General features: G+C 48.5%; 5 protein-coding genes across 5 annotated transcripts; 3 read left to right on the top strand and 2 right to left on the bottom strand.

The window, feature by feature from the left end:
* Positions 1-280: 280 nt before the first annotated feature.
* On the top strand, positions 281-2446 carry ASPWEDRAFT_559785 (SD08430p). The gene is made up of 3 exons (XM_040838260.1): positions 281-292; positions 349-1904; positions 1955-2446. Exons 2-3 carry the CDS (start codon positions 511-513, stop codon positions 2295-2297), a joined length of 1737 nt encoding a protein of 578 aa, XP_040687775.1. The 5' UTR covers positions 281-292; positions 349-510; the 3' UTR covers positions 2298-2446.
* Positions 2447-2710: 264 nt separating this feature from the next.
* On the top strand, positions 2711-3173 carry ASPWEDRAFT_173529 (uncharacterized protein; the record flags this gene model as incomplete). Its single annotated transcript, XM_040831089.1, has 2 exons — positions 2711-2800; positions 2862-3173. The coding sequence occupies 2 exons, from the start codon at positions 2711-2713 to the stop codon at positions 3171-3173; spliced, it is 402 nt and encodes a 133-aa protein (XP_040687774.1).
* Positions 3174-5290: 2117 nt separating this feature from the next.
* ASPWEDRAFT_173528 (uncharacterized protein) lies at positions 5291-6103 on the bottom strand (the record flags this gene model as incomplete). The annotated part of the gene is made up of 1 exon (XM_040831088.1): positions 5291-6103. One exon carries the CDS (start codon positions 6101-6103, stop codon positions 5291-5293), a length of 813 nt encoding a protein of 270 aa, XP_040687773.1.
* A 526-nt stretch (positions 6104-6629) lies between these two features.
* ASPWEDRAFT_173527 (Yae1 family protein) lies at positions 6630-7337 on the top strand (the record flags this gene model as incomplete). Its single annotated transcript, XM_040831087.1, has 1 exon — positions 6630-7337. The coding sequence occupies one exon, from the start codon at positions 6630-6632 to the stop codon at positions 7335-7337; it is 708 nt and encodes a 235-aa protein (XP_040687772.1).
* Positions 7338-9315: 1978 nt separating this feature from the next.
* ASPWEDRAFT_559530 (uncharacterized protein) lies at positions 9316-11400 on the bottom strand. The gene has a single exon (XM_040838259.1). The coding sequence runs from the start codon at positions 11270-11272 to the stop codon at positions 9584-9586; it is 1689 nt and encodes a 562-aa protein (XP_040687771.1). The 5' UTR covers positions 11273-11400; the 3' UTR covers positions 9316-9583.
* Between the last annotated feature and the right edge of the window lie 1782 nt (positions 11401-13182).

Raw genomic sequence — 13182 nt, 5'->3', positions numbered from 1 at the left:
CTCTCTTCGTGAATTGATTCCTCAAGCCAGAGAACATCGATCCATCATATTCCATCCTGCGCATAAATCATTATTAATCTCGAGATGCCACATACGCACTTTGTAATCAGGAGTCCGTAGTCGCCTGTATTATTGGTTCCCAAACTCGCCCCCTTCTGGCAGTGAGGATCTTCTTCCTGACTAGAGGCCAGCTTGCCTCAATCCCTCCACCAAGCATCCCGTTCGCCATCCTCCACCATCTGGATGAATTCCCTTTCCTCTGACCTTGATTTTTTTTTTTCTCCCTCTCCATGTACGTTTCCTCTGTCACATCCTCCCAATCCCTAATTCCGGTCTAATTATAACCAGGTGGAACTTTAGCTAGCATGCGGAAATAGCACTGATCAACCACCCCCCGCACGACTACAACGGTTTTTTCTACCAACCTCAAATCCAATTCAATAAGAAAACACCGTCGAAGCCACTCGATTGCTCGGCGACTCATACTACTGTGGAACTGGACGCACACCGATGAAGCGCAAGGGCCGTACCGTCACCAAACGAGGCTCTAAGCCGAACTTGACAATTGCGACCGGTCTGAACGGCTATGCTAACGGCGAGATGAATTCCAATATTGAAATGCGCAAGAGAGATACATCATCTTCCGAGTCCTCTGACCAGGCCGCCCGGTTAATGTCCCGCTCGGACTTTACCTTGGACGAAGAACCCCCTTTGACGACACCGCAAACACCCGCTCTTACCAACACAAGTTTCCATAATCTACCTGCAGCTGATCGGAGGAACTTCCTGCTGCTATGCTTGCTGTACTTTCTGCAAGGAGTCCCCATGGGGCTGGCTACAGGGTCCGTGCCGTTCCTGCTTAAGCCTTACCTCTCCTACGGCCAAATCGGCGTTTTCTCACTCGCATCCTATCCCTATTCGCTCAAGCTGCTGTGGAGTCCTATTGTCGATGCAGTATGGAGCCCGAGATTTGGCAGGCGGAAGAGTTGGATTACACCCGTGCAGGTGGTCTCTGGACTGGCGATGATCTACCTTGGCAGACGCATTGAGCCTATGATGGAGCAGGCGGGTGCAAATGGCGGAGCCGGCGTGTGGAACTTCACCTACTGGTGGTTCATGCTGGTCTTCTTCTGCGCCACGCAGGATATTGCTGTGGACGGATGGGCGATTTCGCTGATGTCTCCTCCGAATATTTCCTACGCTTCGACGGCCCAGACCGTGGGACTGACAGCTGGACATTTCCTGTCTTATACCGTCTTTCTGGCGTTCAACTCCAAGGACTTTGCCAACCGTTGGTTCCGGGCTGTACCTGCAGAGGGTGGTTTGCTTTCTCTGGGCACATATCTGACATTCTGGGGCTGGGCGTATCTCTGCGTGACGGCGGGTCTTGCTTTCCTGAAGAAAGAAGACAAGACAAAGGAGCGGGACAGTATTATGGATGTCTATAAGAGCATGTGGAATATTTTGAAGCTGAAGAACATTCAGACGATCATTATTGTCCATCTCATTGCCAAGATCGGATTCCAGGCCAATGATGGTGTTACAAGCTTGAAGCTACTGGACAAGGGCTTCGGACAGGACAATATGGCTTTGGTGGTTCTTATCGACTTTCCCTTTGAGATTTGCCTGGGCTACTATGCCGGAAAATGGTCAACGGAATACACTCCTATGCGTCTGTGGTGCTGGGCTTTTATAGGACGACTGATTGCCGCAGTACTGGCCCAGGCCACTGTGATGATCTACCCTGCCAGCACTGAGGTTCCTTTCTGGTATCTTTTGACCGTCATTGGAGAACATGTTATCTCGACGTTCATGAACACGGTTATGTTTGTCGCGGTGTCGGCCTTCCATGCGCGCATTGCTGATCCGGTCATTGGCGGGACTTATATGACCATGTTGGCAACGTAAGTCTACACTCTCATTCTTTTGCGCTTCATTTGCTAACATTCTCCAGTGTGTCCAATCTGGGAGGTACATTCCCTCGATTCTTCATCATGAAACTCGTCGATCTGTTCACCGAGGCCACCTGTATTCCTCCCACGGTTCCACCTGCTGCCGACTCTCTGAAGGGTGCATTGGTGACCGAGGCATTCTCCTGTGCTCTCGAGCCGGAGAAGAACCGCTGCCACAACGGTGGTGGTACGTGCAATGTTCTAAAGGACGGTTACTACACCACCAACATCTTGTGTGTTCTCATTGGAACCGTCACATTCTTGCTCTTCATCAAACCTGCAGCCTATAAGCTTCAGGACCTTCCATTGCGGGCATGGAGATTGGCGTCTGGAAACCGATCATAAACGGCTGGATGACTAGACTAGACTTTGCGTAGCTTATTTTGAACGCTTTTCATGTTGAGATGTATTAATAAAGTTAAATATTAGATGTCTTCCTTCTCCAATGGAGTAAATTTGAGACTATTCAAGTCTAGATCAATTGACCTTTTGACCCATCAAAACTTCCGTATGATGTTGCATTTCGACTTGTACTACTGCAGATGCTGAACCAATCACTTCGACCGACTACGCGCACAGCAATTCTAGCTAAAAGTTGATGCTCTGCTTTGGTTCGCGATGTTCCTGAATCGCCGAGACACGCCAGTCCAGATCTGAATTTCCCACCGTCAAAGACATTTTCTTCTTTATAATTCTACTCCTCACTTTGGAGAATCCCCAGCACATAATCACCCACCACAGACGTCAATACCGTCAAAATGCATTTCACCCTCCTCGCCATCCCATTCCTCGCCCTCACAGCCTCCGCAACTTCCCAATTCGAACGAGAAATCCTCAAACCACGAAACGTACATACCCTCCCCAACACCAAATATGGAACACCCAATGCTAACACAATCAATATAACAGTGGGACCTCCGCCTCCTCACACCAAGACCATCAAACTGCAACCCCAACGTATCCAACATCGACATTTCCGTCTTCCACCGTTCCGGACTCCACGGGAGGAACTGCTCAGCGCTGGACTCGAGTTTGTATAATACGACTACGGTGGGGAGTATCTCGTGGAAGAGCCCAGTGACGACGTATGATCTCTGTGTGTATGAGGAGGGGGATTGTGGGGGTGAGCCAGTGGAAGTTGTGAGGGGGGGTTGGGAGGTTTGTTATCCGTTTACTGGGTGGAAGGGGTGGAAGGTTGTAGTTGGGGGAAGTGAGTGTTGATTTTATAATGGGTGTTGAGGGTGGAGTTTATAAGTTGGATTTGAAGGTTGTAAACATGCTGTTGTATAGTGTGGTCTAAGCCTTTTTATGAACAATGTTGAAATAATAAGCCCAGAGTGAGTATGGGAAAGGTAGAGACTTGAAGGTCCCAAGTCACCTCCCAGTGATGCTGAGCGACACACTGTGCGTATCGGGATGACCTATATGGCAGTGACAGCTTCGCCATCATCATATACAAAGAGGTAGAAGTTCACCTCATCTTGAACCCTGACCTGGACAAAAAATCCCTGGTGAAGTCGAAATTCGGTCACCCTTGCTTCCTCTCCATAAATCTGCAAAGGAGTTGCCGTGATAATTTCCACATTCCCAAAGACGGTTCGAGGATTAGTCCCTGATCATGAACCTTTCTCGCCTCAAGTCCCGTCCGATTGGCCGCATCGATCCATTCGTCTTCGTTTCCTGGAATCTTGGCTTTTGTCCTGGGCATCTTGAAGCTGGATATGCTGGATATGCTATCTTTTTGCGTCTGTTTGGAAGTGGAATAAGTCAGGGTTATTTTGATCCTGAGGCCCCCCAGTTCCTTAGTTCTTTTTCCAGTTCGTCAACATCGTAAGTCTTTTGAAAGTCGGAATCGATAGAGTTGTCTTTGTCCCCGACTTGTTGGGATCGGCTTGAACACTGTAAAGTGGACTGTTTCTCAGTCAGTAACTGCAATATGGAGTAATTATATTACTTCTTTGATGTGGCCTACCTTTTCGGCACTCTTCGACAGCACGAAGCCAGTTATTCAGCTCAGTTTGGTGGAACTCCGCCATTTCAAATTTTCTATAAAATGCATTTCTGTTAATTGATATGATACTGTGGTGCCGTATGACGATTATCGTCTTGTGGAATGCGGTATAGAACCCGAAGCGACAACGCAAGTCATCAGGCCAGTTCGTCGTCAAGCTACTTCCATTCGTCTTCTGTGAGTGATGGTTTCGATGTTAAAATGCGTTTGGGCGCGGTGGCATAACATTCCACCTGTCATCCCGGATTTGTCCTCTTTTGATTTAGCAGTGTCGACTCTGTGACGAGCGTGAAGCAAACCCGGCGTTTTGTTGCTACCATCAGCCAGCAATGATAAGTTGATGGGAATGTCAGAACGAGTATTCTGGGGTGGAAAATCTCCTGTGAAATTTGCTGGCAAGTATAAGACTTCATGTAGAGGACTCGATTCGCATCCAATGACTTTTCAACGAGATTCTGGGCGAGCGATAATTTTCGAATTATTGAAGGCCGATTCTCATGGATTGGCTCAACAATGCTCATTCAAAGGAAGAAGCGTATTTGTATAAATGCGAAGACATTCTCCAATTATCGGTAAGCTTTGGGAAAAGCCAATGTTTCTGTTGGCAGTTGGTATAGATGAAAGCATGACTGATATTGAGAGTAAGCTATGGGACATAAAATTCGGGGCAGATTGTAAGATTTTGAACCGACCTTTTTGGTTTGTAGAGACGCCCACCAGGCTCATATACTGGCCGTCTTCTGTAAGCATATGATCAAAGTGATGTTGACTATTGCTTCGTCACCTGGATGATGCCTTGTTGTATCATCCCATCTGCCCATCTGCGGCAGGAAGATTAACGGACATTTCCCGAGTTTATATTAGCTTGCTTGAAGATCCGATGAGTGTATCAGGCTGTGTCCATAGGAGTTTATAGGTTATATAACCATCCAAGGTATAATGAGCAAGTGGTATGTAGAAAAAATGGATGTTCACCAGGTAAGAGACGGCTCTTAAATTTCCCAGAATGGTGAATAAGCCAACATTCAGAAGTAAATGAATTGAAATGCGAAAGGTTAGATGAATGAACAGATGAATAACATAAGAAGCCAATGAAGATGGCAAACAAAGTAAATAGATATGAGAGAAAGAAGTTCTTTTAACATATAGATAACCAGGAATTCTGGAAGTACTGCAGTTAGAACTTGCACGAATGAAAGAAGAAACAGGCAATTTTTTGAAACCACAAATGGGTTCCATTGCTCCCAAGATAATCAATGCCGAAGTACACCATAGCATCAGTAGAAATTTCATATGGATAGACCGGATATCTAAACAATCAGACTTCTCATGATCCTCTCTCCGATGCATTTTGCTGTACCTCGCAAACAGCTTTATGAAGTATCCACCGGGCATAGCCACGATGCAGTCTGTCCAACCAAGCCGGAATCATCTTTTGCAAATTCCCCTCCTCGGGGAAAATTTCGTAATCATGCGCTGAGGCTAATCGAACTTCAACAAAAGGTCCATTCGCCTTATCTTCTCCTTCGCCTTCGAATGGCTCGGATACGCTGGTCTCATGTCGACCACCCGACATCAACCGGGAGGAATATCCCCAACGTGAAATCTTTTCGAAAAGCTCCCGCGGTCCATCGGGTACAATCCAAGCACCAAGAAGACCTTCTTCTCCGGGTGGTCTTTGAACCACGATGACGCCATTCAGCAGCTGACGTGGGGATCCATCTTCCGTCTTCAGAGAAAATCCCCCTGCAGTATGACCCATATCTCCTAGAGAGATACGCCCATTGGTAAAAAGACCAGCAATGCGCGCTTCATTACGCAGGAGAGGACTTCCGATGAGTGCTCGGGCCCATGCAAATTGTAGATCTTGACTGGTCAACTTGCTTGTGTCCTTTCGTGCTGGGTCGGCGTATGGCCGGAGTGCTGACACCGGCACACGAGCCGCATGGACGTGGATATGTGGGCAGTGCTGCTGCCCTAGATGTCGAGGAATGCTCAAAGCCTGGCTAGTCGTAGATTCGGGAGATAGAGAAGGGTATTTTGTCTCCAGAGTGGTTAGACCTCTGTGGATGCCGTATCCGACAGCCACAGGCGGGAGGGCGAGAGCGAAGAGAAGACGTGACCTGGATCGTGAAGCCATGACTGGTTGACTGATGATCCAGTGAGGACTATAGATCAGGATATTCGTCAAAGACGACCTGTAAACAGCGCGACAGGTCCATTTTAAAGCTGACGTTGATGGCGTGACGTGGAGATAAAGAACCCAACTGGGGGCCGAAAAAAGAAAAGGGTCAGACTACCCCGGCTCCGAGGCAGGAATTATGCACCATGCATTATAAAGTGCTCAGGATAGAGCAGAAAGACGCTGCAGATTGCCAGTCGATCCCTCGATGAGTAGCATCATGGAACGAATCGGAATTCCACCGATGCAGCTTTCAACGACGCTGTGATCTTCGCTCCACTGCCAATTCTTCCCCGCCGTCTCCGAACTTTTTTTCTTCCTCCACATCAATTCGACCACCACGTCAGAATTTCTCTTCGATCGGTCTAAATACATCGCAGAATATCTCAGGTTTCTGCATGATTATACAGCATTTACCGTCTTAATATATCGAGAGTCTCCCTTTACCACGACTGCAAATTTACCCCGCTACCCCACCACGACGATGAGCTCGACACAAACCGACCCAGTGACGATGCAAGAGCCAGCAGCAGTCGACAATACCCTCGACGACATCTTTGGCTCTTCACCACCCCATGAATCAGCAAGAATTGTCCAAGAGACGCAGCCAGAGGCCATGAAGGGCCAAGAGCCGTCCGATCTCCCCTCCATGCGCCGTCAACATGTCACAGCCGGATACCGTGATGGAATCTCTGCATCAAAAGGAGAACATGTTCAAAATGGATTTGATGCGGGGTTTCCAGTCGGAGCACAATTGGGTATGAGAGCCGGGACTGTCCTGGGGATAATGGAAGGGGTGTTGCGCGGATATGAGAGTCGGGCCTCGGCCGCGGTGGTGAAAAAGCAACCCCAGCGTGGGGCTGCTGGGGGCAAGGAGTCCGAAGAGGCTATCGAGGCACGACGGGTGAAAAGGGAGCAGATTTTGAAGTTGTACAGAAGCGCTGTGAAGGAGCTGGATGTGCAGGCTGTCTTTGCGGGGATGGGTGGGACATTGGGGAACATGATGGAGCCGCAAGAACCCAGGGACAATGAAGGAGAGGAGGAAAGTGCTGAGGATCAGCTCGCTCGAAAAGGTGGTCCGGTGGTTTCACAATGGGAGGATAGGGTCATGGTGGCTCACTGGGAACAGAACATGGACGCCCTCGAAGAGAAGGAGAAGGAAGGAGAGGATGAGAGCAACGAGCAGAGCTGAACTCGCCGTCCCTGCTTCTCCATCTCCTTGTTCCGGTAGATTCTGCCTGCCAACCGGGTTCCTGCTGCCAATCCGGATGGTCCCGTCGAACCCAAGACATCCTGCAGGTACAAGATACACTGCATACGAGGAATGTCGCCCTTGGCCATTGGAGGTTCTGGAATCACAGCGCCTCTGCCGGAGCACCTCGGCGGAAGCCGTCGATTTCCCCAGTCCCTCGCAGCACCAAACTCCCAACGCCGGGTTAGGGCTGCCTGTCCCGGGGCTGCAAGGAAGAATTTGGAATACTCTAGTACAAGCCGAGGCACGATTCAATTCTTCATGCAAAGCATACAGCACGGACTGTCAAAGCAGAAGCAGACAATACAGCTTACAGCTACCTCTTTGACGATACGCCGCGCCCGCTGTCTGATGAGCATAAAAGCCTATATTCTCGACAAGACCTCACTCCAGATAACAATGCTATAGCTATAGAACCTGCAAAGCCAAACAAACCGGCCAAATGAAGGGATAACAACAAATGACAAATACCACTGAAATTCTCTCCACACATGAACGTGTAACCAACCCTGGCATCCAATCCCCAAACGGGATCAAGCAGAAAGTAAATGTACTATGCGAGTCCATGCAGATGCAAAGGCAAGACATGAGAGACAAACAGCGATCTCTGTGATGCGATGGCGCATGTACTGTACTCTGTTATTCAAATCACTTGCATATGAGCTCATGCCTTGCGTATTCTGTTGCCCTCCTGTGCAGTAAACAGAGTATACAAAGTAAACAAACGACTATATTCATACTCGATAGGAGTACATTGAAAAACTTGATTTTACACCTGTACACCATACATAAGAATGAATTGACACACATATACACAAAGTACCCCCACAAAGACAAAATAAGCAAGGGATCATCACTCCCCAAAAATACAGCATGCAAGAAGAATAACAATAATAATAAATAAAAAAAAACCTCCGCATCTACAACAATTCCCACGCGGAATCCCACATCCTAAAGCCGCGAAACCTTATCGGACCCTCGAGGGATGATAGATCAATTTCACCGTCCTGATGCAGAGTACTTTTGTCGCTGACCAACGTGGGGATAGTATTGAAGGATCTGCATGAAGGATTATGGGCTTCCGTAGTACTTGTGTCATGTCTGGTGGTGGTGTGTAGATGTAAGGATTTTGAGACGGAGAATGTCAGAGATGGTGCACTGTGCCTGTGTGTGGTTGGATGAGACAAATTGATCAATCTACATGAAATATTGAAACTCGAGAAGAAACTCTTTTTATTGTATCTACCTATTCAAATGAAACACTGGCGAACTTTTGGCCAAAAAGAGAATTTGCCACCATGCATGATACGTAAAACAATTCCCATGGTATCATATTGTTTGACCCGAAGAACTCCAAGATTGCTCTGCCAAAAAACGAATAATTGATGATTTGCTTTTCCTTTCCAGCTTTTTTGTATGTTTTTGATGGGAGGTTGGTTGAGGTTGCATGCTGAACACAGCAATGCGGTAAACATTAATTTCTGCTGCCGGATTGGTTTCTGTCCAGTGGGCTTGCGCCATATGTATCTTCAGGCTTTTCTTTTTTATAGTGCGATACAAATTTGCAAAGGAAAAACAACAGAAAGACTGTGGTGTCATGGACATTGCGAGGATTAGTTGTAAAGAGTGACAGATGTCAGTACACATCATGGACTGTAACAGAAAAAGGAAATGAGTCAGAGAATGCAGAGTACGAGTGCGATGGGAAAGAGGGTCGATATCAAAAACCAAAGGAAATTTCGGCACAGATTTGCCTGGGAGAGGGTAAGTGAAACGAAAAGAATGGGGTGATAGCAGCGGGACCAAGTCAGTAACTCCAGCCGTTGCCTCATAAATTCATGCGTAAAGATCGTTCGTAGCAGCGCATAACGAGTGCGTCGTTGAACATTGTTGCGTAGATAGCCCGAGGGTGTCCCCCAGGTTCATTAGGTCATATGGATTCATGGAGATATAAGATCCATCTCACATGCAGTCATTTCATCGTCTTCATTACTTCCAGGATGATCCAATTTCTTGAGACCATCCGAATAACGACGAGGTATGCAGATTTCATAAAAGAGAGAAAAAATCGTTTCAATGTAGCGACCATGAAAACCGTTCCAACACGGTCTCGTAAATGAAAAAACCAAACGCCGACAGCCCAGTACCGGTTTGTGACTGTAAAACTCCGATGCAGAATCAATTGACTAAAAGGACTTGCGAGAAGGCTTGGGAGTTGTCATGTCACTGTGACAACCCAGAACCCGCAGTGATTCCCAAATCCGTTTGAACAATGGCGGGCGTGCTAGAGTCAAGCTGTCGTGAATGGTGCTATGCGATCGGTCATCGTGACACATACAGACTTTCTCGCCATGTTGAATGCTAACCTCTTCGGGGGAGGTTGAGCGCTGTTTGCGTCGTGATTTGGCTTGGATAGCGGCGGCAGTAGATCGATCAATGTCATATTCCGCAGGTTGGCTGTCTCTTCTGGAACGAGGTCGAACAAGTGACGTCGTAGAGGGGGCGACAAGCCGCAAGGTCTGGTGGCCCGCTGGGCGAAGGGCATCTCTGCTGTAAGGAGGATGATCCATGGTAGCTGGACGCTCCGGGAAACGATGTCCCCCGTGATGCTCAATCGATGGGAACGCTTCCATGTCTGGCTGTTCCTGTGAAGTAGAGTTTAGCTTTGGTGCCGACTTGGCAACGCGCAAATGCACTCGACTGCGAACTTTCCGAAGGGTGTCGATTGGCTTCCGGGAAAGGGACTTGGGTCCAACAGACTCTGAATCGGAGTCTGATTCCCAAACGGACTGTTCACAGAACACATCAGATGTCGATGTGGATGGTCTATCCCTCGACGAACGGATCGTGCCTTGTCTGGTGATTGGTGGGGAAGTCGCCGAAGGGCTAGGCACAGGACTAGGACACGAATGAGCTGGAATGAAAAACGCCTGGTCGAAATGTGATGTGTGTGGTTCCATTGTTACTGGATTGATCAGGCTTGGAGGTGAGATCATTGACGGCTCGATCTGAGAGCGGTTGGCCTGGATTGGTCCTTTCCTATTTGGAAGAGAGTTCGCATTGCGAGAAAGATTGGGGAGCGTAGGAAGAGGCTTCCCACGGCGGGATAAAGCTGGAGGAAGGTCTCCAGAACTCATAACGAGAGTGTCTGATGACTCGTTCAGGGTTTCCAAGTTGGACCTGCTACTCCGCGTTGGTGTCGATGGCTGTGTTGACACAGCTGATCGAGACCGAGGAGGGGTACAAGGCGTGAGATAGATTTGGTTACCAGTCTCGGAATGAGCCTGGTGAGCCTGTAGTGACAGCTGATCTGTCGCTTTCAAGACGAGATCAGGGTGCAATGGGGCGGCTGAGTAGTTCGATGAAAACGAGCTACTCGGGGTTAAATCCGGGGTGGCCTCGCTCTGGATGGAGCCGAAAGAGCCTTTGCTATAGTGATGGGGCTTTCTCTCCCAGCGTTGTGCTGCAAATTCTTGGAAGCCCAAGTCGTTCTCGAGCTCTACCACAGAGAGGGTTGACCGATTGATATTACGGGATCGCAAGGTATTGCGACGGACAGGGCTAGGAGGGAATGTGTAGTCTTTCGCAGGATTCACGGTGGATAGCATGAAATATTGATTAGCGTCTTCGTTGAATCTGACATCGCGAGTCTCCGGTTTGAGAGAGTCCCAGTGACCGGTATCCGTCAAGGATTGTTCGAGGTAGAAGGGATCTGCGTTCGATTCCTCCAGCACCTCGGGGCCTTTCTTCGGATAGTAGGTCGATACTCGTTTCAATGGCGATGGCGATGGCAAAAGAATTGTCGTCTGCGATCTGTTCCCGTCGCTCTGCAAAACGTCCAGGTCGCCGGGAAGGTGAGAGTATCCGTTAGCCATGGGCTATGATTCCAACGGCCACAAACGATATCGATACAAGATGAGTCTAAAGAAGTGAGAGGGGCATGGGAAGTAATGGCAACAGACTAAGGGTCGTTGGGCGCCGAACGATTGGAATGAAGAATTAATGAATGAATGAATGAAGACACAGCGATCGAAAGAATGACAAGGGTGAAGGGATATGTTTATACATAGCTCCCCAAAAATAACTCTGATACCCCAGCACGCCTGGATCAGACCCGGGCTGCTGGCAACATGGTGGCTAGTCGGGGAGGAAAATCCAGACGCATGCCGATGCAAGAATCATGTAAACAAAGCACAATCGTCCGAGTGCACAGACGCCAATGGCCTATCAGACCTTACATAGTCCCCTTTCATAGGGATGGATGGCGCTGCAAGGCGAACAGGCCATCTCGACTGCAGCAAGGGAGGGTCCCGGGACTGATCCGCCAGCGAGATGATGCGGGTGTTTAAAGTCAGACTTTGAAATATTAATGTCAATAAGCCCAGCACGGAATAATATCAACAGTCATTGTTTTGATCCAGCTGCTGTTCAAGGGGCCAAGTCATAACATCATCGGAGTGTTTTGTTGCCCAGCAGTCCCTTTCAGGAGATTTGATCTTCCCGCCACATCTCCACAATCCTAGTGGCAGTACAGAGCAGTTAGCCAGATGATTTGAGGGCTGCAATAGTACGTCTGATCAATCGATGTGCTCAGTGCCGACTACGTAGTCGCGTAAGGTGCCCCGTACCCCGTACCAGCCGGACGACTGGTAGACTGCAGATAGTGGAAGCAAAGAGACTGCGGGGAGGTTGGGCCTTGTGATTCCAGTAACCTGGTCGTCGTCGGCAGCTCGATTTGGTCCAGAATGTGAGATATCAACAGTCTGATGCGCTATGACATTGGCACTTGCCCGCGGATGGCTTCCCGGATCGTCCACTAATGCTGGTCCATGCTCCGCTGGGGTAGAATGGTGGTCGATCCATCAGCCCAGAATTATTCAGTACAATAAGCCTCAAAGAAAGGGTTGATCCAAGGAGCCAATTCGCCAAAGACCTTGGACGGATCGGCCACAGCGTCGCATCCACCTATTCCATGCTCGTTGCTGTGCAAAAGAGCTGCCATTAGCCCCGCATTCCGGAGGGCCATTCCGACTACTAAAATGCGCAAAAGATAAACAATGCTGCTGTTGGAAATCTGTACTGTCGAGGATGTGCAGGTTCTATTGAATTCTGTGTGTATGTGTGTGTGTGTGCTGATCCAAAGTTGATCAATTGTATGTAAACACCACCGAATTAACCCAGCAGGGGCTGGTGGTACTTCTTGAGACTGCTGCCCTTGCTGTCGATTCCAGTCGATAACTGGCGGAATAGACCGGCTACCCCGGAGTATACAGAGTGGTGCTCCTGTGTGCATGTAAACAATCCAGAATAGATGGGAACCTGGAGATTTCAGTTTCATGCTTGTGAAAGGTATCATAGTTCATCCATTTGCATGGCGATTGAACTATATTGAGCATAAAAACTACAGCGAAGCCTTTCGCGTTCCATTGGTGTTTTAGGATGAGACCTGTGCCAGCCTACTAGATGGAAAATTCTTCCCATTATGAAGACGGGCCCTGGGATACGTGGAATCCATTCTTCTGTGGGAAGCTCGATTAGGATGATCTTCTTTCGTATCTGTTAGCCTTTACGAAATGCAATATCATTTGAAATCTTTGATCCACCTCCATGCGCAGATAGTCAGTGCTACCATCTGGGTGAGCTCCGACGACAAAATCAGGCTGGACAAATGTCAGACATTGGGACAGAGGAACAAGGATGGGTCATCTCGGTGGGGCCAGTTGATGCACGGGCAATTGGATTTTTCTCCAGATCTGGGCTCGAGATGGTGAAGTTGGCTGGAATG

Source organism: Aspergillus wentii (assembly GCF_001890725.1).
Source record: "Aspergillus wentii DTO 134E9 unplaced genomic scaffold ASPWEscaffold_5, whole genome shotgun sequence".
In the NCBI taxonomy this organism is placed as follows: Eukaryota; Fungi; Ascomycota; class Eurotiomycetes; order Eurotiales; family Aspergillaceae; genus Aspergillus; species Aspergillus wentii.
The sequence above is the reverse complement of the archived record's forward strand: the minus strand, read 5'-3'. Positions and strand labels throughout refer to the sequence as shown.